Source organism: Fistularia commersonii, chromosome 23, assembly GCF_037954325.1.
Source record: "Fistularia commersonii isolate RoL2024-O1a breed Wild chromosome 23, RoL_Fcom_v1.0, whole genome shotgun sequence".
In the NCBI taxonomy this organism is placed as follows: Eukaryota; Metazoa; Chordata; class Actinopteri; order Syngnathiformes; family Fistulariidae; genus Fistularia; species Fistularia commersonii.
The window spans coordinates 13,960,733-13,984,453 of record NC_141306.1 but is presented as its reverse complement, the minus strand read 5'-3'; the positions used below and the strand labels follow the sequence as shown (position 1 = coordinate 13,984,453).

Below are 23,721 nucleotides of genomic sequence, written 5' to 3'. Positions count from 1 at the left end.
AAAGCACCAGAATATAAAGTTTAAAAAACATGGCCAGTAGTCAGTGTGCACGCTGCCAGTAGAACAGAGAATAATATACCTTTTGAGTTCTTACAATTGCAAGAAAAAATTGTTGCCGCTTGTAGAGAAGTTCAAGTGTCTTGAGGTCCCTGCGTCGGTCCTTCGCGGTGCAGAGGGAGCTGAGCTGAAAGGCTACGTTCCCGACCCTGCCTCTGGTCACCGGGTATGGTTGGCGACCCAAAGAAGCAGATCACGGATACAAGTGACCCAAGTGAAATGAGTTCCCCCTCCAAAGAGCCCTCCCTTTTTGGGGCCACGCAATCTAACTTTCATTGTATTGTCTTTAGCTCGCCTTTTTTTCTTTCTTCTGACCTCTGTGACGTACGGTGAGTTTATGGCCCGTGAGGCACGCCTACCATGAGGCAGGACAACTGCGTGCCTCACCTCGCAGCTCTTGGCGGTCAATTAATGATTGCTAGAAACTAGTAGCACAAGTGCGCTTGACGCAAAAAATGTTGGTCATCGAGCAAAAAGCGTTTAAACGTTTTAATAGCGACATATCGAGAGATAGCAATACCGTCCTAGTGCAGAGCTTAGTGCCAGCGGTCAGATGTCATGGAGGCACAGCAGTCCGCGGCCTCACCGCACGTCTCTTCTCAGTATTTCAACAGCAAATGTGAAAACAGTTGAAACTAAAGCAGGTGGAGTAAAATGAAAAATACCTCTCTAGTGCAAATCCCCGATAAATAGAACCATTTCATTCTTCTTTTCATTTGACATTTTTTTCTTTCCAAGATTGGCAAGTGAGGCACGACCTCTCCCGCCTCCCCTGACTCATACTTGGGCCTCCATCTGGGTCACAGTGTTCTTCAGGACCAGAGTGCTTTTTCTTTTAAAACATTTTTATTCGTAGCACTGCCGCCTTCTCACTCTAAGCATCGCTCACGACCGCCGTTTGAGAAAACAGCAGCAGGTAGATGTTGCCATCCAGTGGAAGAGCATTTCATTGCTCTTCCTGCCCACATAGACGGACATACCGAGACACATGATTTGCATTGAACAAATCAATTTTTTGTGTGTGAGTGTTTGGATTTTTACTCAACTTTGTGGTTTTAAGTTGCCAATCTTTATTCCTTGTCAACTGATTTTCCAAAACATCTATATATCCGTTTACGAGACTGGCGGAGTGGCGGTATCTCCTTCATCGTGACAGGCGAGCAGCACCTGATGAATGTCCTGAAGCAGAGAAAGAAAGATGGTGAAACCCAAAAAGAAAGTTCCCTCTCGCCTTGAAATGCATGCTTTGAAAGCAGCTGCTCCCAAACAGGTGGCGCGCCAGTGAAGTATCTTCTGGTCACCGTGGAGGTCTGACTTACCACCAGCTGGTGGCGCAACGAGCTGTCCGTCAGACCTTGGATGGAGGGATGCTGGGAGAGGATGGAGAGCGGGACGTGGTCCTCCTGGTTGTAGCCTAGCTCGGCGAAGATCTGCACCAGGTGCTGGAGGGGGGAAAAATCAGTACTCCTGAACAGTGAATATAAAGGTAGCATCGAGGAACTCTTGGCCAATTGTTTGCCGCGAGGGCTCGAGCGATATGGTATGTTTTGAGATCTAGACTGAGTTTCAAGGAAGTTTTGAGGAGGTTAAAAGTAGCATTGAGGTACCGAGGAACCTCGACTCATGAGTGCAACAACTTCTGAAATCCGATCACTCTTCGGATTTTGTCCTCAGGGATACGAGCCGAGATCTGAGTTACAAGCGAGGGGGATGAGCGTTGACACATAAAGTGTAGCAAAAAGTGCACGTTCCATTTAGCTTAGCATTGTCGCTTCAAACGTGTAGCTAGTAACTTAAGTTACAAATAGAACACCAACTCCTGCAACCTCCTCCGCCACCGCTGCTGCCAACTTCACCTGCGCTTCGAGATGAATACTCTTGAATTAAACCAGTTTTACTTCTTTGCACTCTCTTATATTATAAATTATTATTATTTTTTGTAAATTACTTGAGAATTTAAAATTCTGTTTTAAGTCATTCAAAAAAACATTTTGCTGGAAAGAATTGATCGTGTTTCAGTTCATTTTAATGGGGAAATTTAATTTGATGTATGAGCTCGGTCATACAACAAACGAAACTCTCAAGTCAAGGCATAAATGTTATACAAAGCGCGACACGGCTTGAGTTGCCTTAAATCCTTTTTGAAGCTTTTTCTTCCGACTCCAGAGACGGCCAAATGTACAAGAAAAAACAAGTCAGTGTAATATTTTCAACGTAAACACAAGAAAGTCCCCCAACTTTCTCCTCCTCTTATCTGCTATTTATGAGGAAAAAAAATCTCTTTTTTTTAAAACACGTAACGGAACCGGAGGTTCGGAACGGATCAAAAACATTTCAATTCATTTTAATGGTGAAAATTTGAGACGATATGTGAGAGAATCGAGTTACGAGCTCGGTCACAAAGACGAATAAACTCTTAAGTCAAGGTATTGCTGGACTACCCTTCGACGGGTATTAGCTAACCGTCCTTGGCGACGACCACCGTCATGGAAACCCTGCAGTAACTCTACCTGAGTGGTTTCCTCCTGATTCATGCAGCCTGGCGGAAGAGTCGCGTCCATCACTCTGCTAAGTTTGTGGCAGGTGACCGCGAGGAGACCGGGGATGGACACTTCTTGGTCCTCCGGCAAGCTGCAAGACGTGCTCCCTTCACCCTGGTTTTCAACATCAGGTGACGCGACGCCGGATTCTCCGGCTTCCTCCATGCTGGGCAAAGACTGTTCACAGAAGCTGGCTTGATGAGCCGTGAAACATCGGATCGCCGTTCGTCCACGTCCGTGTTTTAACTCACCCGATCAAGAAGAGCCGACGGCAGACCCTTGAGATGGAGGTCCATCAGGCAGAGCGCTCTGTTAAGTCCCCGTTTGGGATTAGGATCGGCCGTAAAGTACAGCAGCGTCGACACGTAGTCCAGGCGAGGTGGCGAGATGGAGGAGTCCGCAAACAGCTGGAAGAAGAACTATGACGGGAAAGCATGGATTAAGTAACGGTTCATCAAGAAAGACCTATGACATGGTGGTGGCTCTTTCCAGATTTGTGTCACCGAGAGAAATAAAGCTCTAAAGTTCGGTAAGTTCAGTCATCAGATTTCCACAGGTTAATACCGTAATTTCTGGACGATGAGCCGCGACTTTTTTCACGTAAACAACGATGCGGCTGATATATGGACTTTTGTGGGTGGGGGACGCTAACAAGCTTCACGCCGCTAAAACGTTTATCCTCGTCACGTCAGACCGATGAAATGAGCGGGAAATTCTGAGTCCGTTCAACTCCGACACCGAAGAAGACGACTTCGACGGTTTTAGCGCGCAGGACGAAGCTAAAGATAGCGATCGGCTAGCCGGTGCGGCTTATATTGAGGTGCGCCCAATAGTCCGGAAATTACGGTAACTACAAAAACCATCAAACGCTGGACGGGACACATTTACCCTAAAACCCATCGTAGCAAGAGGCTCTGGAAAATCTGCAGTTTATCAGATCCAATCACAAGTGCACTTATAAAGTTCTGCTTCTGGTTTGTTTCTTTAAAAATCGGATTTGACATGGCCTTAGACCAGCGTTTCCCAACCTTTTTTGAGCCACGGCACATATTTTACATTAGAAAAATCACACGGCACACCACCAAATAAATATGCCAAAAACAGTTTTTAACAAATTAGAATGAAACAAGTCTCAATTTACTTCGTGTGAAATCTAATACATCTAATATCTGTAGATTCGTCAAGTTGCAATGCAAATTTCCCACTGATGTGCAACTTTTCCAGAGCACTTTTTTCAAGACATGTCATCAATATGTCTGGAAATGGTATTATTGGAGAGAACTGGCTATTTCTTTATCAACGCCAGAGCCGAGCATTTCTTCTCCAATCATTTTGCCGGCAGGTCGTATTAATGTTTTGCTGTTTGGATTTAGAGACGAGTTCAGCGACTTTATAGCAGCTTTCACTGCTTTCTCACTCGTCTTGGTCGTTTTCAACAACGCTGCCTGTTTGTTTACGCAGATACAAGTACTTTTTATTTTAAAAATGTATCACGCAAAGCGTCACTAATCACTCTGATAAACAGATGCACAGGTTAATTCACTACCGTTGCCATGGAATGGACACGCTGCCCACATAGACATAGGAAGACACATTATTTGCGTTGGATAAATAAGTTTCGGACCAATCAGGTGAAAGTGGGCATTTTTCCACGGCACACCAATGTGCCTTAGACCACCCTGTCATCGGATCACCTCTCGCAGGTTTGCCAGACGGTCGTAGGGCAAAGGATCGTAGGGGTCCTCCGGGACCCACTGGATACCCTCGCTGGAAAACCACAACTCCGTCTGGTGACCACAAAAATATACCTTCATTTGCTGATGGAGGGCGGCACCAGGTGCAGCACTCGTACGAGGCGTGAGCTAATGTGCCAACCTGCAAGTATTGTTCCAGGGATATGTAACCCGTGTTGCCGGGATCCAACGCTTTGAAACGGCGAAGCAGCGCCAGCAGCTGAGCGATGGAAGGTTGAGGCCACGGGAGGGCGGCACTGAGCAGAAACTGCCGCCAGTCGACCAGCTCGTAGTCGTCCGTTAACAAACACACCAACTCCGTCAACTGGGGACAAGTAAGGAAACAACGGCGATAAAGTGCCCTTCCTTTATATTGCGCACATCGGGCAAGTACTCTCGTACACAATCATTTCAGACGTTTTCTGAACCGATTGAAACGGTCTGATCCTTTGGTTCTCATCTCGGCTCGTCGCTTCTCAACCGCTGATGCAACTCATCAAGAGCCAACTTGCGATATCTTTGAAACGGGTCGAATCCCTGGGATGAGGGATTTCGCAGGTTCCAAGAGGGCGTGGCTGGATCTACTGCTGCAATATTGCCTCCTGTCAACCATGGATACTTCTTTCATGACTACCGGAGCTTCCGATGAATCATTTCAACTTGTATCACGAGGCTCTCTGCGCGCTGTTAGCATTAGCAAGAGATCATTAGCGCCTGCGCTATCCGACCCTCCCGCTCTCTCTTAGTCTACCACAATCGGTCGCGACAGAAGGCTGGGATCCATCCGAGGTTACCGCCCGGTAAAAGACGGTGTTTCTTGGTTGCTGTCGCCAAACCTCACTCCTGTCGGATATCTAAAGATCATCTTAGAAATGACCCAACTTGCTACGACAAGTTAGCCATGCAAACTGAAAGGATATACTCGTGATTGACCATGTTGTCTTGTTCAATTGGCAGTTGCCCCGGCACAGTTGTTCATCTGCTGAAACCACATTGGACACAACCTTCGAACACACCTGCGTTTCGCTCATGTTGATCCAAGGCTCCGGCAAAATGTTCCTGCCCATGTTGACCGACATGAGATCCCTAAGCAGGGCGAAGAGTTCGGAACTCGAAATGAAGCCTGAAATTAGAGGCAAAGTCAGGGGATTGACGGACGGACGGACGGACGGACGGACTTCCAAGTTTACCTGACGGAGCCATGTTGTACATGTGGCAACGGAGCGACTCAAGCTGGACGATGGACAACGTGGAATGATTGGGTTTCTCTATGGGAAGGGGGCGGAGAGGGGGAGGCGGACTCGCCACAAAGTGGTAATCTCCATTCATGAAGAAGTCAGTGCATTCCTGGAAATACCAAATACGGGTATTCTTAGGAAAACCCTGACAGACTGCTAATCTTTGCAATCTGGAAGGACATTGCGAGTGTCACTGCGTGCTAGCAATCATATAAATCATCAGTATTTCATTTGAGAATGACAGAAGATACCCTTACCAGCACCAGCTCACATTGCAGCTTGGAGCAAGACTCGATGTGGTGGCAGACAACCTCTGCAAGCTGGTCAATGCTGGAGAGAGAGCGAAACAGTCAACTGTGCCGCTTAGATGGCACTCTTTTTTTAATGTTTGGTTGCATCCTAGAAGCCAGAAACACTGGAGAAATACAAGTGATACTTGAAGTTCTCAGTTCTAATACCACGAGTCCCAAGAAGGATAGGGATCTATGGTCATGACATTGTATGAATTACAGTTTTGGCTTACTGACCATCTGAGTGAAAGTCAGATGATGTGAAGATACTTTTACCAGCTTCAAACTATCCGACTCCAACCGTGAATGCTGGCTCTGAAACCCTACGGATCCCTAAAATGGCCCCAAGATTGAGTCCGTAATAGAAGGAACCGCCCGATAACTACAGTCTGGAATCAGATTGAAGATATCGTCTCCACTCACAGCAGCAATCCCGCGAACTGCCTGAGGAGCTGGTGCTCCAGTGGGGTTTGAGGAGGCGCCAAATCAGTTGAGGCAAACGGATGGGCCATTGTGTTCACTGTAGCTCCCCTCGCACAGTTGGAACTTTTTGCAATTCCTTGAACCTTTTCAGGACCCTGGCCAAGCATTGGGACACCAGAGGAGCCAGATACAGTGGGCCGCACTTCTTGGTGCCATTTTAGCTGCAAGTCTGCGGCAGGGTCTTTTTATGGTTCTACAGGAACTCATACGATGCATATTCTTCTTGTGGACCACAGAGTCTCTTCTCCTTCTCCTTTGGATTTTTCCCGTCAGGGGTCGCCACAGCCAATGTACCTTTTCCATCTAATCCTATTCTCTGGATCCTCCTCTCTCACACCAACTACCTTCATATCCTCTCTCACTACGTCCGGAAATCTTCTCTTTGGTCTTCCTCCAGACCTCCAGCCTGGCAGCTCTACTTCCAGCTCCCGTCTACCAATATATCCTCTATCCCTCCTCTGTCCATGACCCAACCATCTCTGACCTTCTCTCCAAAACATCTAACATGCGCTGTTCCTCTGACGGTCTCATTCCTGATCCTATCCATCCTGGTCACTCCCAAAGAGAACCTTAGCATCTTCATCTCTGCAACCTCTAGCTCTGTCTCCTGTTGTTTCATCATTGTTACTGTTTCTTGTCCATACAGCATCGCTGGTCTCACCACTGTCTTGTGTCTTGTACACCTTTCCTTTCATTCTGGCTGATGTTCTTCTATCTCTTCGTACTCCTGACACTTTTCTCCACCCATTCCAACCTGCTTGAACCCGACCTCTCCACCTCTTCTCCACACTCTTCGCTGCTCTGGACTGTTGACCCCAAGTACCTGACACCCTCCAACTTCTTGATCTCCACTCCCTGTAGCCTCACCGTTCCACCCAGGTTCCTCTCATTCACACGCAAGTATTCAGTCATGCTGCGACTAACCTTCATTCCTCTCCTTTCCAGAGCATACCTCCACCTCAAGATTTTCCTCCCCCTTCTCTCACTACAGATCATAATGTCATCTGCAAACATCATGGTCCATGGAGATTCCTGTCAAACCTCATCTGTCAGCCTGTCCATCACCATTGCAAACAAGAAGGGGGTCAGAGCTGATACCTCCTGGAGCCCCACCTCTACCTTGAACTTCTCTGTTACACCTACAGCACACCTCACCACTGTCTCACAGTTAGCATACATGTCCTGCACCAGTCTAACATACTTCTCTGCCACTCCAGACTTCCTCATACAATACCAGAGCTCCTCTCTTAGCACCCTGTCGTATGCTTTTTCTGTGGACCGCAGTGCCATTTTTAGAAATGACTGTGGTCACTGGTCAGCTGTTTTCCTGCCAAATGGACAGAGCTAGCAAGAAATCAAGCCACAAAGAGATCCAAGCTCTTCTGGCCTGCTGCGCCACAGAAGCATTCCAAGGGCTAGCAGATGAACATTAAAATTTTAGACAAAATAAGTCTGAACGGAGCTAATGGTTAGTGAGCTAACCCTTCAACTCTTCTGTTTGAAAGGGGTTAACGTTTTTTTTTTTTTTTTTTGGTGAATTCAGGAATGGCCCTCAGTTAGGGGGGGTCCACACATCCAACCACAGAGCAAAGACTCTTCTGTACCTCGCCATTTCTGCAAGGTAATGCTCCCTCAGGGACTTCCTCATGTTGACAAAGACCTCCTCTACTCGATTCTGGAGGGACTGCACCAGCAGAAGCCCGTGTCCTTTCACCAGGGAGAGGCGCACCCTTGTCGATTGCTCTTGAATAAAGAGGATCACATATTTGTTTAAAACCAGTCAACGCAGTCGTGTAAAACACACGAAAGGGAAACGTACCCTCGTGTTTCAGCGCAGCCGAGTATTCCTTGTGGATTTTTTTTTTTTCCGGATTAATCTTCTCCACGGGTTCTTCCGTGGACGGCGGAGGGCTGGCCTCTGGAGCAGGAGCCGGTGAATCTGTTTTTGAAAGGTAAGGATATTCCAACCGTATCTCAACAAAATTAACGCTGTATTCGCTGCTCTTTGAATCTGATATGTGCATTTTTTTGCCAAGAAACCTGACAAATCTGACATCTTCTAGGTTTGTTTTTACTTTACAGATAGTCCTTCCTTTTCAAACACTGAGCCCTGACGTGAGCTTTTGGTTGCACCTGCAAAACTGGACTGAACAAGTTCATTTCAATGAAAGTTGCCCACCGACAAAGGATGCTATAAGTCTCATGTACCTTTCTGCACCTTCTTGTTCTGCACAAGAGCACTTAAGAATCCCTCAGCTAACAACCCTTTTACCGTCTCTTTCCAACTCTAAAGAGTATAAATTTGTCGTATCTTAAGTCTCTTGGTAGAAATGTTATTACGGCCAGTGAACCAAACACATGCGGTGGCTACAACAATTAGCAAAACATGAATTCATGCATCCATTATTACCTTACCCCTTATGCTGGGGTCACAACCGCAGGGAACTGAAGCCTATCCCAGCTGCCGATGAGCGAGAGGGCAAGGGTTCACCCTGGATCGATCACATCCCTCCCCATACAGTGGCGAGAACAAGTATTTGACACACTGCCGATTTTTCAGCATGCAAAGCATGTAGAGGTCTGTCTGTTAATATTTGGTACGGAAGCCTTCGTTGGCAATTCCAGAGATCGGACGTTTCCTGCAGTTGTTGAGCAGGTTTACACACACTGCGGCGGGGATTCTGGTCCACTCCTTCATGTAGATCTTCTCCAGATCCTTCGCATTTCACGGTAGTCGCTGGGCGATATGGACTCTTTCAGCTCACTCAAAAGATTTTCTATTGGGTTCAGGTCTGACGACTGTCTAGGCCACTCCAGGATCTTGAGATGCTTCTTACGGAGCCATTCCTTAATTGCTCCGGCTGTGTATTTGGGGTCATTGTCATGCCGGAAGACCCGGCCACGACCCATCTTTGAGGCTCTCTCTGAGGGAAGGAGGTTGTCGGACAAGATCTTGCGATACACGACCCCGTCTATCCTCCCCTAAATACAGTACGGTCGTCCCATTCCCTTTGCTGAAAAGCATTCCCAAAGAATGATGTTTCCACCTCCGTGCCTCACACTTCGGATGGTGTTCTTGGGGTTGTACTCGTCCTTCTTCTTCCTCCAAACTGGCAAACTTCAGATGGGCCTTGACATAGGAGTAGGAGACAGGAGTCGATGTTCACACAAGGACTCACTAATTTGCGAATGGCTTTCAGTGCTTCTTCATTGTCTGATGTCAGTTTATCCTGTAGTGGCTGGAGGAAAGGTAATGGTCTGCAACAGTTACTGCTCTGTGTTCAAATGTATTCTGGATTGTTTGGGGGGTGATTCCCAGAGGTTACACACACATATACTAGTATGTTCGACTGGTGCAGGACACGTATGCCAGATTTGAGACAGCGCTGAGATGTGACGTCAAGTGTGACAGAGAAGCTGAAGTTGGAGGTGGGACTTCACCAGGAATCAGTTCTGAGCCCCTTCTTATTTGCTATGGCAATGGACAGGCTTACAGATGAGGTTGGACAGGAACCTCCATAGACCACGATGTTTGCAGATGACATTGCCATCTGAAGTGAGAGCAGGGAACAGGTCTGAAGAGGTGGAGGAATGGAGGTATGAAGGTTGGCAAGTAAGATACAGAATGAGCATATAAGAGGAACGGTGGAATGGTGAGGCTGCAGGGAGTGGAGATGAAGGTGGAGGTTTTCAAGTACCGAGTGTCAACAGTCCAGCATTCCCAAAGAATGATGTCTCCACCTCCGTGCTTCACGCTTGAGATGATGTTCTCGGGGTTGTACTTGTCCTTCTTCTTCCTCCAAACACGGCGAGTGGAGTTTAGACCAAATAGCTCTATTTTTGTCTCATCAGACCACAGACCACCTTCTTCTGTTCCTCCTCTGGATCATCCAGATGGTCATTGGCAAACTTCAGACGGGCCCGGACACGCACTGGCTAGAGCACTGCATGATTTTTTGATCCATGACGGCGTAGCATGTTACTCATGGTTTTCTTTGAGACCGCAGTCCCGGTTCTCTTCAGGTCATGGACCAGGTCCAGCCGTGTCATTCTGGGCTGATCCCTTACCTTCCTCGTGATCATTGATGCCCCGCGAGGTCAGATCCTGCATGGAGCCCCAGACCGAGGCAGATTGACCGTCAATTTGAACTTCTTCCATTTTCTAATAATTGCGCCAACAGTTGTGGCCTTCTCGCCAAGCTGCTTGCCTCTTGTCCCGTAGCCCGTCCCGCAATTTTATGCCTGACGTCCTTCCACAGCTCTCTGGTCTTGCCATTGTGGAGAGGTTGGAGTTTGTTTGATTGAGTGTGCGGACAGGTGTCTTTTCTACGGGTAAGGAGTTCAAACTGGTGCAGTTAATCCAGGTAACAAGTGCAAAACAGGAGGGCTTCTTAAAGAACAACTAATAGGTCTGTGAGAGCCGCCGCTCTTATTTGTTGCTGGGTGATCAGATACTATGTCATGCAATAAAAAGCAAATTAATTATTTAAACATCATACAATGTGATTTTCTGGATTTTTGATTAACATGCCGTCACTCACAGTTGAAGAGTACCTATGATAAAAATGACAGACCTCAATGCTTTGGAAAAGCAATGTACCAAATACTTGTTCTCCCCACTGTACAGACATACAGTACTACCGCGGCCTATGAACATCCCATAATTACGAACAAACCGGCTTACGAACAGAGTTTTGGATTAAATTTGGAACAAAGCTGCAAACAAACTCCCAGGCTAACTGCCGTGTGGAGCTGTAGCGTAGAGGCTCTCCTGTTATTGCTTTTTTTTGTCCTTTATTTCCAGTGAGCTAGCTTCATAATGGCTCCAAAAATGTTAAGTGCTAGTGTTGTTAAGAAGAAGTTACAGTCGATCTGAAGAGGGAAATAATAGCTTAAACGTGAGAGTGGTTGGGTATGACAGATCTTGCTAACACAGCAAAGTCAACCATCTGTACGATCCTGAAGAACAAAGATGAGCTAAAGACAGCTGATGAGGCTAAAGGGGCGACTACATTAACGAAAGAAAGCTACTGTTAGTTAGCATTAGCGAGGGTCGCCTATGCGAAAAGGCTTTACTTTTGCCGAGTACAAGTGCTGGCAAGAAGAGAAAGAACGGCAGAAAGGCAGCAATAATTAAGGTTTTCTCTAGTTCCTTGCTGCATTTTTTTGCCCCAAATAAACCCCCAAAAAGTCTCAGAAGAGTGCGGTATGTTTTTTGGGGCTGGAGAATGGATCACTACGGTTTACATTAATTTCAGCGGGAAACATTGATTGGGTTCACAAACATTTGGGTTCGTGAACAGAGTCAAAGAACAAATTAAACTGTGAGCCGAGCTTCCACCGCAGAACCATTCAGCTTCTTATTCACACATCTGGACAATATAGGGTCTCCAATGAACCTCCTGTGTGTTTTTGGACTGTGGGAGGAACCCCGAGAGTATCAGAAATCACTAGTTACGCGAACTCCGAAAATACATGCCTTTCTGTTTTTTCGACGTCTGCTTCCCCCCCTTGGACTTCTTGGGCTCAATGACTGGGGGCTTTTCTTTCTCCTCCTCCTCCACCTTCTCCTTGGGCTCTTGCATTTCATACTGGCCACGATGAGCCTCTCCTGTCACCTGCGCACACATGTGCCTTGCACATCAGTCAATCGACAGAGATCTCACAGTGAAATTCAGGAGATAGGAGTCGATGTTCACACAAGGACTCACCCATTTGCGAATGGCTTTGAGTGCTTCTTCATTGTCTGATGTCAGTTTATCCTGTAGTGGCTGGAGGAAAGGCAATGGTCTGCAACAGTTACTGCTCCGTGTTCAAACGTATTCTGGATTGTTTGGGGGGTGATTCCCAGACGTTACACCAACTTAATAGGTATGTTCGACTGGTGCAGGACATGTATGCCAGATTTGGGACAGCGCTGAGATGTGATGTCAAGTGTGACAAAGAAGCTAAAGTTCTTATTTGCTATGGTAACGGACAGGCTTACAGATGAGGTTAGACAGTTCGCAGATGACATTGCCATCTGAAGTGAGAGCAGGGAACAAGTCTGGAGAGGTGGAGGTATATAGGTATGAAGGTTGGCAAGAAAGATACAGAATGAACATATAAGAGGAACGGTGGAATGGTGAGGCTGCAGAGAGTGGAGATGAAGGTGGAGGTCAACAATCCAGAACAACAGAGAGGTTGAAGGAGAGGTGGATAAACGTATGCAAGCAAGTTGGAACGGTTAGAGAAAAGTGTCAGGTGCAATAAAAGAGCGACAGTTAAACTGTTGGGTGCAGAAGATATCTTGTCTGGTTTAGAGACATCGAGGAAAGGACAGGAAGCGGAGCTGGAGGCAGCAGAGGTGAAGCCAAGGAGGTCCTCTTTGTCCCTTCAGAGGGACAGCACAAGTTATTTTCCCATTCGATTATTCACAGCAGAGCAAAAGATCAGCGGAATAGGACCACCAGACCAGGTAGGAGGTCTAGAGGAAGACCAGAGAGGAGACTGATGGATGGAGGGAAAGAGGACATGGAGTGAGATGGTATGCCAGAAGAGAATGGAAAGGTAAGGAATTAATGGTGGCAGATGATTGGCCACGCTGACCCCCCTGAAGGGAACAGCCCAAAAGAAAAAAAGAAGTCATACTGCAACTTGCCTTCGCAGGCGCTGGCTGCTCCTGGCCATTATTTTTGTTCGCCGCTCCGGAATTGTCAGGCTGTCTGCAGACAAGGGGAATGCTGAGGGAGAAAAGGAAAGGTGGTGATTTTGTGCCACTGAGTGTGGATTTTGAGAAAAATCTTACTTACTGTTTATTTTTCTTGGCGTCTTCGCCCTCATTTCTGTGACCAGTGACAGTAGCGACAGCGGGATCAGCGTTGCTAAGATGGAATCGCTCACATTCAGTATTTCATCCCCACAAAACTGAGATTTCCGTTCATACCGCCATCTTTTTTCTTGCCTTTCTTTCTGATCGTTCAGATCGGGGATATCCAGAAGGGAGAGGCACACAAAGTTGGACGGTTGATCCGGCAGCCCTTGCTTGTACATGCTCATGTAGTAATCTTTGAGAATGCAGAAGGTGTCCTGGAAACGATTCAACTCCACCTGCACGACGGGAGCGTTTCAACAAAATGGAGCAAGACAAGTGGAGATGTTGATCAAGTTCATGAATGACCTGCATGAGTCTGGAGTGATGGTTGATGAGGATCGCAGTGTGATCCTCCAACCAGCCGTCGTTCTTCAGCACCACCACCTCCTTCTCATCTTCCTCTTTGCGCTTGTCGCTGATGTCCCACAAGCGTTCCCGGAGGTCCTGTTCGCGAACCGGACAACTCTTGACCTTTATCTCCTCATCACTCCAGCACGTAATACTGTAGTTTGGACCTTATTTCTTACATCCAGGCGCTGGTGTAGCTCTGCTTTGGTATCTTCGTCAGCCCTCATGTCGTCAGGTATGCTGTTGAAGTCCTTCTGCCACTGAGATACTAATTCCTGCTTCAGGTCCGGACGGCCCAGGTAGTGCATGTATTCCTGTCTGCAGACAAAGGAACGGTACAAAACACTACCTGAAGGGTGGAAGTACCAATTTTTGGGGTTTTTAATTTTACACCTCCCAGCAGACCACACCTGATGGAGATTCAAAGGTAGGGTGATAGTTTGGCCCAATTTTCTGCTCCAATAGAACTCTTGTATAACCATTAGATGTGTCCGTTCTCTTGTCTTTGTCCGCAAAAGTTGTTTATAACTACAACTGTGGACTGTTGGAGGAACCCCATGCAGATACAGGGAAAACATGGAGACTCCAAAGAGAAAGGCACCTTGTGGGAATCCAACCAGGCACCTTCTAGCTCTGAGGCGGAGGCGCTAACCACTGCGCCACCGGGGACTGATTATTTGACTACAGTGGGGCGTTCCAGATACCTGATGTTGTATAAGTGGTTGTCGATCAGAGTCCTCTCGGCGCGTAAAAGCCGCATCACCATCTTAACGTTGTTCACGTAGGACTCGCATATGATGTCCCAGTGGCGGCATAGGTTCTCCGCGAGCTCCTGCAGATGGAGATGGAGATGGAGAGCAGCGAAGAAGAAAAAGATTGACATGAATCCAAAGCCACGAAGGACGTCCAAAACCAAAATGTCCTGCCAGTTTGTCGGCAACAAGCACAGATTCTGCGAGAGAGAGGGAAAGTTTCCTACAAAAGACAGAGGCTCGTCCACAAAGACCCATCCTGGTGATCCTGGATAGGGAGAGGACTTGCGTTGCTTCTTGGTCGGTCCTTGAGTGTCATCGATCGTCAGTGACGACACCGACGCCCTCCTCGATTGGTCCACTGATCGTTCGGGGGGGGAAGGAAGGCTCGATTTTATTTCCGAAAAACAAGAAACAGACCTTAGACACATGCAAGAACTTCGTAAAAAGGGGAGGGCATACATCCATCTCTTTCCTCGTGCAGGGACCAGCAAGACTCCATGAGACCCTGGTCCAGGTTGGTCGCGCCCGCTGGCTGGTCTACAAGTCCAGATGCTGCAGAGGAGGAAAATTCTGCAGTGTCACGTCCCCTGTCCTCAAAAGCAGCACCTAACATAGACGTACAGTATACCGGATGTACAAAACGTAGTTGTTGCCCCGTGCCGACTCGCACGAGGATCCGCAAATTCACTAATGGGGATGATCCAATGGAGATCACTTACATTGGGGCGATTGGGCGATAACTTGCAGCATGACGGCCTCCGCTCTCCTGCAAAGCTCGTCCTCATCCGCATCCGCGTCTACGCAAACCAAAATGTTCTGCTTCCCACCGTACCACTCCTCCAATTTGGGCCAGGATTCCTTAAAAGCCATGATCCTTTATTTCGAAGAGGGGGTGTTTCCACGAAAACCAAGAACCGCACATTACTAGTCGGATGTTCGCCTTGAATTGTCCTTTCTGACGGCATTTCGTACCTGTGTGGAATCTGTGTCGAGTTATCTTGCGGCGGAGGGTTTTTAGGAGCTGCAGCCTTGCTACGTAAACCTGTGGTGGAGAGAGAAGTCCCATTTGAAGTTTCCTGTTTTCTTCCGTGACTTTTCCATGCTGCTATTGCTTAATTTTAATTTCTCCCTCTGCTGTTTGCGCTCAGTGTGACCTGAACAAGTAAAGAAATCATTTGCCCAATCGTCTGCCTCCATCTCACCATCTCCTCTGCATCCTCCGTTAACCTCCTCTGGTCTTCATCTAGACCTTCTGCCGAGCAGCTCCGACCTCAGCTTCCTTCTCCCCAGATCTTAACCGTCCCTCCTCTATCCAAGTCAACTTCTATCACCTTGTCCCTTCCTGATCCTCCTCGCTCCCAAAGAGGAACCTCGGCATTCCTCACCTCTGCAGCCTCCAGCTCTTCCTCCTGTCTTCTCAGTATCTACAAACCAGACATGGTTGGTCCCACCTCCGTCTTCTCCACCTTTCCTTCCATACTCTTGTCCCATGGACACTTTTCTCCACTCATTCCAACTTGCTCGCACCTGTTTCTCCACCTCTTCTGCCCCCTCGCCATCTGTCTGGACTGTTCACCCTGACTACGTACTCCACCTTCTTCACCTCCACTTGAGTTCCTCTCATTCACACACCCTGGATTTCGTCTCGCTGCAGCCAACCTTCTCCCAGTGTCTTCAGCCAAATCACGACAACCACAAATCAACGGCGCATATTAGGGAATATAATGTCCCCATTTGTGGACATTGGACATGAGAACGTACGAGTGAGGAGTTCATGTGTCCAGAAGCCGTGAATGTACCATATGTGCACCCAGTCAGCGAAGGCGTCACCTACCGTCCCGGCTGAGCGCTCGCTCCGCCGCACACTCATCGCTGACGTCCAGCAGCAGCACCAGGTCCAGCATGGGAGGCGCCGGCGGTGGTGGCTTGGGTGCATTGGGAGCGTTGACCAGATCCGTCCTGCTAATCATAACCTCCTTGACTCTGTCGACGGTCCCGCCCAGGGCCTTTTCCAGCAGGTGGGCCTGCGCGACGTCCACCGGAAAGCCGTCCAGGACCCAACAGGAAAAGGCGGGTATGGTCCTGCCAATGGGACTTTTTTTTAGCTAACACACTAACATGTTGAAAGTGTGCGTTTTTATAGACTTTATCTAATATCTACCGTATTTTCCGCACTATAAGGCGCACCTAAAAGCCTTCTCAAAAACCGACAGTGCGCCTTATAACCCAGTGCGCCTTATATATGGATCAATATTGAGCCACAAGAGGTCTCGCAACTACGGGAAGCAGCCGCCGACTCCATTTTCTCCTGTATGAGACGTAGCACACGGTGCATGCTGGGATATATGACTGATGGAAGTACGCATTTGCGTTTCCATTTGTGTGTGTGTGTGTGCGTAGAAGCGTCTCTACAGTCACTTTTCCAATGAATGCAACAGCGCTAGCTCGCTAGCAACATGAACATCAATTAATTCATCTTGGTGCTTTCGTTTTATGAAACGATTTGAACTGTGATAAATGGAGTCGGAAATTAATTGTTTTCAACGAAGGCGGCGCAAATGTCGGTAAGAGCTACAGGTACGTACGGTACCGTATTGTCAATGCACTAACTTGTTTTGGGAGTTAACGGAGTTGTCAGAACGTTGGTTTGTATTTTATTAATGAAGTTTGACTGACTTATCTGACTGTTTTGTTGGCATTCCCTTTAGTGCAGCTCCATTTAGTGGATGCATAACGCAACCCCAGCCACGACTGTATCTTCTATTATATGCGCCTTATAATGCGGTGCGCCTTATATATGAAATTTTTGAAAAAATAGACCATTCATTGAAGGTGCGCCTTATAATCCAGTGCGCCTTATGGTGCGGAAAATACAGTATATAAGATAAGATAGGCGGTCACAGAAGCGTTACGGGGCCGAAAAGTGTGCAAATAGTAATAATAGAAGAATATGCAAATCAGGATATTGGTCCAACATGAACAGGCAATGTAAAACAATTACACCAAAGAAATGGTTCTACAATAGCAGGTGAACGGAGAACATGATGCGGGTCATAGAAACGAAATGGTAATAGGTAAGGGGTCCTGGAAAATGTATAAATATAGTATAAATAGAAACAAGTGTGTTGCAGAGAAGAGACTGGTGCAAAAAGATGCTGAGGTTGCTGACTTTTCAACTTCAAGTTCAATTTCAAGGAGAACTTGTCAAACAGCCCTTTGGAGAAACGACGGAGACACAGAAACGCGGCTGATACCTGATGGCCTCCACGATAATATCAACCACCAGCTTATCGGGGACGGCGTTTCCTTCCTGGAGCTCCTTCTGCACAGCAGCTCCCTGCAGGGCCCGGGTGGAGAGCTGGGATGCAATTTGGAGGAGTCAGTGGAGGAAACATCAACGTGAGCAACAACTGCACAAAGACACGTACCCTACGGTTTCCACCTTCCTCTTGACAAACAGGGCCTGAATCACGATGAAGGCGCGAAGATGAGTCTTGGGAGATGAAACATCGTTCAGTCACTGGGATAATGCTGAAGAACAGATTGCGGAAGAACATTCTGGTCTTCTGACCCACCAGATTTCTTTAATCTGGGAGCGACCGGCCGATCCTTGTCTTTCTCCTCTCTCTCCTTTTTCACCTGTGCAAGGACTTCTGTCAGGTGGGATGACCAGGAGAAACATTTCAACCTATTTCACGAAAGATCTCACCTTCTCTCCATTTTGATAGGCAGTCAGAGCTTCCTGTACGAGCAAGTCCGCTGACAAAACATGTACGCCGTGGGCTACAGTGGGAAAGACATATCCGGTCAGGTGCAGGTCTAGATGAACAACGACAGGATTCATCATTTTGCCTCGATCCATTACATGTTTACATTACATTTGGCAGACGCTTTTATCCAAAGCGAGTCACAAAAAGTGCAATTCAGTCACTGAAGATCCGAAGAACCAGTAGTCGGAAGTCAGAAGTGACAACTCAACCAAAGAGCCATCTCAAAAACATATACTGTACATACATACGTTCATTCCTTCCTTTTTTTTTCAGGGGAGGTTGGGGGCTGAGTGCGATTAGCAGGGTAGTGCTTGGTGAAGAGGTATCCTTTCAGCTCACGGCGAAAGATGGGCAGCGACCCCACTGTTCTGACTTTTTCCGGGAGTTCGTTCCACCACTGAGGAGCCGAGAAGAGCCGAGACCGGTTCAATCGGCAGCCGGGGGCTCTGAGTGATGGGGTGGACGGTCGCCAAGAGGTGGCAGATCAGAGGGGACGAGTAGGGACATGTGGATTGACCAAATCCTGGAGGTAAGACGGGACTGTCCCGTTCACCGCCCGCTAGGCGAGCACCAGGGTCTTGAACTTGATGTGGGCGGCTACCGGGAGCCGGTGAAGGGACATAAGAAGGGGAGTTGTGTGGGAGAAATTGGGACGGCTGAACACCAGGCGGGCTGCCGCTTTCTGAAGAAGCTCCAGAGGCCTGATGGTCACCGCTGGGGCACCGGCAAGGAGGGAGTTGACTAGAGCCTGGCTGAGTATCTGCGAGTATCCCCAACCTTCGCACCAGACCTCGTGGTTACCACTGATTTACAAGCCCGGCTTTTTGGGATGCACCTCACTGATTGGATATGTACTACCCTCGGGCTCAGCTAGCATCCCATCGTCAATGCATGATCGTAACCTCATATCTTCCCCCGAGTCCCTGGGCTCTCTCATTCCTGCCGGGCATCCGGCGTTGTATTTTACTCACGTTAAAAGCCATGATTGTATCATGTCAACTAACAACACGTGACTAGTAGTAGAAGCTCATGAGTGCCTGTCCCTGCCAGCCCTCATACCCCCCGTCTCTATCACACTCTTGCTTTCCGTCTCTCGGCCCCGACCGGTCGAGGCAGAAGGCCGCCCATATCGCGCTGAGATCTGTTGCGCGTTTCTGTAGATCATCTGTAGATCATCTTGAAGAGTTCGGTCCAAACCTGCTCTGCATGGAAAGTGTCACCGGACGACTGGCTTGTGCTTTGGCTCCCTATGAATAGGTCTTACCGGCTCCCGTCGGATATAACTGCGGCGCGTCGCAGTGTGCCGGTGAGGTACTCGTCCAGGGAGTTTCCGGGAAACGCACCTTGAGCAAGCTTGGCCAGGCAGGTGCTTTTCCCGGAGCAGAACTTGCCCAGGACACTGGCCTTGAGGGTGAAGCGAGGGAATGACGGCGGGGCGACTTCCACGACGGGCGGATTGACCAGGTTCCTCAGCTTTAGCACAATGTGCCCGAGGATGTTGTTGTTGCCCGGAGGAGCGCTGGCCTCCCCTGCCTCCTCTGGCCACGCCCACTCGCCTGTAATATTCTGACAACCACAAGACAAGAGTGAGGGAAGTGCGGTCACACAACGCAAACACACAAAATTTCACTCACGGTGTAGTCATCATAGTCTTGGTTATTGAGTATCTCCAGCTTCTGCAGATCCACGGGGTCGTCTGTCTTCACCGCGGGAAGTTTAATCTCCTCGGTGTTTATCGGCTCGTAGAGAGGGAGTCCCATGAACAGCAGCTCCTTCCACTCTCTCATCAGTTTTGCAGGGATCAGACTGTGACAAATTCAGTCAGTTTGAGGGTTTGACGTGATGTCACGGGAAGTTAGGTGTGGGTAGCGGCGGTAAAGGGACATACTTCGCCGTGAGCAGACGATACTCGCCCACCACGACGGCTAAATCGACAATCTGCTCCAAAATCAGCCTGCAGGTGTTCTTGCGCTTCTCGTATCGGCGCTGAGTGGACTCTGCGGCGATCTTGTCACAGATCTCCAGCTCCATCCTGAGCTCCTCTGCGCGGTCCAACTTGGCCTGTCGGGCCAGGGTCTAAGAACAGACGCCGGTTGGAGGCATTAAAAGGACAATTTTTACAGAGAATACAACATTGCTTGGGTTGGGACTACATCAGGGTCAGCTGCAGGCCCCTTCATGACGGACGGGCGGACAGCTGATGATGACGAACCATGATGTTTGTAGAGGACATTGTGATCTCTGGTGAGAGCAGGGAGCAGATGGGGGAACATCTAGAGAGGTTGAAGGTGGCGGTATGCCCTTGGAGGGCAGGGGGAGGAACGAAGGTTCACCAGCAAGACAGAATACATGTATGTGACTGAGTGGGACTCGAGTGGAACAGTGAGGCTACAGGGAGTGGAGAAGAAGAAGGTGGAGCATTTCAAGTACTTGGGGTCAACAGTGCCAGAGGAAGAGGTGAAGAAACGAGTTCAGGTGGTTTAGAGGCCGCGGCACTGAGGAAAAGACAGGAAGCAGAACTGGAGGCAGCAGAGATGAAGACGTCAAGCTTCTCTTTTGGAGTGACGGGGATGGATGGGATCAGGAATGAGTCCTTCAGAGGGTTAGAGAGGGAGATATTTGGTCATGCACAGACTACATATTCTCACTCCCGAATCGATGGACACGTTAGGTACCCCTTCTTGCCATTTAGCGATGACCCTTCAGGAATAGATACAGATGTAGACAGGGCACGCCGGGTTTGCCGATAAAAAGACAAGAAAGGGGTTCGCATGCATCGGTATGTGACGCGAAGAGAACCTTCCTCATTCGTCAGGCTGTTGACGCACTGGGAGTGAGAAGGTGTCTCAACAGAGGCGGGATAGTGAATATATTGGTAGACAGATGCCGAAATCAGAACTGCCAAGCAGGAGATATACGGAGGTAGCAAAAGAGTGTTGGTTGGTGTGAGAGAGGAGGATACATTCACTGTGGCGACCCCTGAAGGGAGCGACCCAAAGGAGAAGAAGAATACTGCTTGGCTAAGGTGGAGTAGACACCAACGTAGGAAACGGTTTCAAGGATGCTGACCCAGTCCACCAACCCAGCCCTGCCATCTGAACAAGTGGCCTATTGGCTTGCAGAGGTGGAGCGAGAAAGGTGTCGCAACCGGGCGCCAACAAAGGGACTATCCATCCCTCGTCTCCGTCGTCCCTCACCGCCTCTCTCTCCAGAGCTTCCTGGAAGTCCCTCTCTCGCCGCTGCTGGTACAGCTGCTCCCTGAAGAAGCGATTCTCCCGGATCACCTCCTTCTGCTTACGCATCTGAAGAAGCTGCGCTGCCAAGCGCTGCTCCTGCTGGGTCTGCCGAGTCAGACGCCTCACGAGCGCCTCCTGTCGTCGCTTTTCCTTTTAACGACGTAAAAGTCCACGAAAGTTAATCGTGAGTTAAGGTTGCCGAATGGCCTTTGGAGGCGAATAGTTGAAAACGTTGGTGTTTTGCTCACCTCCTGGGCTTCATGGGCCCGGAGCTGCTCCACCAGGAATCTGTCTCGTCTTCTCTCTCTCTGCTCACAAGCTTCGGCGTTCTCTCTCAGCCTCTGTCGGATCTCCTGAATGTACTGGTGACCGGACTCCTGGACCGCCTTGCTCCCTCTTCCGGACACCTCATGGCGACTTGGGGTCGGGTCGTCGGTGTCATCCTGTCCACTGGAGGACGGCGGAAGTGCGATGTTAGTGTTTGTCTCTGGGATTAAAAAAATTGGAAAGCGGTGCGGATACAAAAAGATGCCCTTCCCTCACCACGGCAACGGCGTCAAACCACAGCTCAAGAGTTTCTCCCTGTTTGACTCAAACTGAGCTATTTCAGTCTGGACCATCTGCAGGCGGAAATGCACAAGTGTTGTGAAGAAAAGAAAAACTGATTCAGTTCATTTTGGTTTCACGTGGGACAATAACTGACACGCATCACGGTGCCTCTCCAAAATTGGATCCGTAGATTTGCATTCGTTCACTCTTTATCTAGACCAGGGGTCGGCAAACCCATGCGGATCCGAGTGTCTTGGGAAAATAAATATTAACATTTAATTGAAGTGTATTTCATTTGTGTTAATTCCTTTTTTTAACTTCTAGTTCTAACTCGGATCTATTGTGATCTTGAAATATTAAATAAAATTATATTTATTATTTTTCGCCGCTCAAAATAACGTCACATTCGCGGAAGCCGGTAAAGTCCCGATTTGCAGATGCTGTGCGCAAAAGTTCAGGAGCAGAAGTCCCATAAACCAGGTAAAATAAATATTTATGAAGATATTTTGCAAATATTTGTTTTTTTAGTGTTTACCGACACAGTGATTTTTTTCCCGATTTATTTTTAAAATTCAGGTCAAGGCTCCGCTACACGCTCTGAAAGCCCAAAGCTCAAAATGAGTTCATTCCATAAATAAAATTTAATTTTCTCCGTAATACTTTGTGAATTTCAGAAGCAACACACTGCACCAGGGGTGTGCAAACTTTTTGGCTCCGGGGCCGCATTGACTTTTAAAATTTGACAGAAGGGTCAGCACGAGATACCATACATATAAAAAAATTTAAAAAAGAAACACATTCGTTAACAGGACATATCAGACTTATCCGACATTTGTCTGACATTTGCTTTGAAAATGAACCAGTTTGGTTTTGAAGGCTCTGACGTTTGAGGGTTTGAGGCTAAATCACAAAGCCGATCTGTGTCATTCAGATCAGGAAAATTCTCAAGTAGCTCCAAAAATGACAAAATCTCCTGTTTGATTTCCCACATTCACTGATCCCGTAACTCGATCGTTCACATCAGGTATGAATTCTGTACCAATCTTTGGCGGGCCGGATAAAGAAGACCAACGGGCCGGATGTGGCCCGCGGGCCGTAGTTTGCCCACCCCTGCACTACACACTTGTTTTTACAAAGTGTAGAGGTAATAAAAAGCAATATATACAGTGGTACCTTTATTTTAGACGTCAAAAAGCAATTGCGGCTTCCAGTGTTTTCTTTCCCGAGGAAGCCGGGTCCAAATGTCTCTTTGGGTGTTACGGGTTGCCGACCCCTGGTCTAGACTGTTCATCCTGCTGTCTGGGGTTGCGGGCAGAAGGGTAATCTAGCTGAGTTCACCCTGAACCATTCACTCTCTGGAAAATTTTGAGTTTCCAATGTAGGAGGACGCCGGAGAACTTGGAGGAACCCCGCACGGACACGGGGAGAACATGGAGACTCCAAACACAGAGCCCCCCCTTCCGGAAACCAATCAGAGACCTTCTTGCTGAGAGTAATCTCTGCGCTACCGTCCCGTAAATAGTAAGAGCGTGATCGTTTGAAAAACAACCTGTGCCTCTTGTTTCCGGCGTCGCTGCTTCTCCTGCCTCTTCTTGATTTGGAGCAGCGCGTCGTAAGGGGTCAGCGCAGCAGCAGCAGCTGGGTTATGGGTCATGGTGAACCCGCCTGCAGAGGGCTCCGTTTAGCGAGTGTTGTCAGTTGAAAAGTCAATTGCGGAAGAAAAACAGACAAATCTTATTTGGATAAAATGTCATTTCCCTCCACTACCTTCCAAATATCGGCCACTGTCTTCTCGCCTACTTGAGTCCACTGCCCGGCAAGATTTGTTCGGCTACAGTGCCTGGAGAAAAGTACCACGCCTTCCCCTTC

General features: G+C 48.2%; 1 protein-coding gene across 1 annotated transcript; it reads right to left on the bottom strand.

Moving 5' to 3' along the window:
• Window positions 1-1,106: 1,106 nt before the first annotated feature.
• Window positions 1,107-23,506, bottom strand: LOC147221093 (sperm flagella and cilia-associated protein 2-like). The gene is made up of 33 exons (XM_086170126.1): window positions 23,402-23,506; window positions 21,856-21,923; window positions 21,552-21,753; window positions 21,265-21,453; window positions 19,956-20,143; window positions 19,702-19,873; window positions 19,411-19,633; window positions 18,007-18,080; window positions 17,731-17,790; window positions 17,552-17,655; window positions 16,132-16,379; window positions 15,270-15,339; window positions 15,017-15,171; window positions 14,522-14,655; window positions 14,247-14,374; window positions 13,722-13,860; window positions 13,501-13,638; window positions 13,285-13,430; window positions 12,982-13,045; window positions 12,053-12,112; window positions 11,821-11,959; window positions 9,071-9,265; window positions 8,161-8,280; window positions 7,946-8,084; window positions 5,826-5,898; window positions 5,521-5,677; window positions 5,347-5,453; window positions 4,473-4,655; window positions 4,292-4,384; window positions 2,849-3,016; window positions 2,568-2,774; window positions 1,377-1,499; window positions 1,107-1,236 (listed from the first exon to the last, which is right to left on the bottom strand). Exons 1-33 carry the CDS (start codon window positions 23,504-23,506, stop codon window positions 1,171-1,173), a joined length of 4,437 nt encoding a protein of 1,478 aa, XP_086026252.1. The 3' UTR covers window positions 1,107-1,170.
• Window positions 23,507-23,721: the final 215 nt, after the last annotated feature.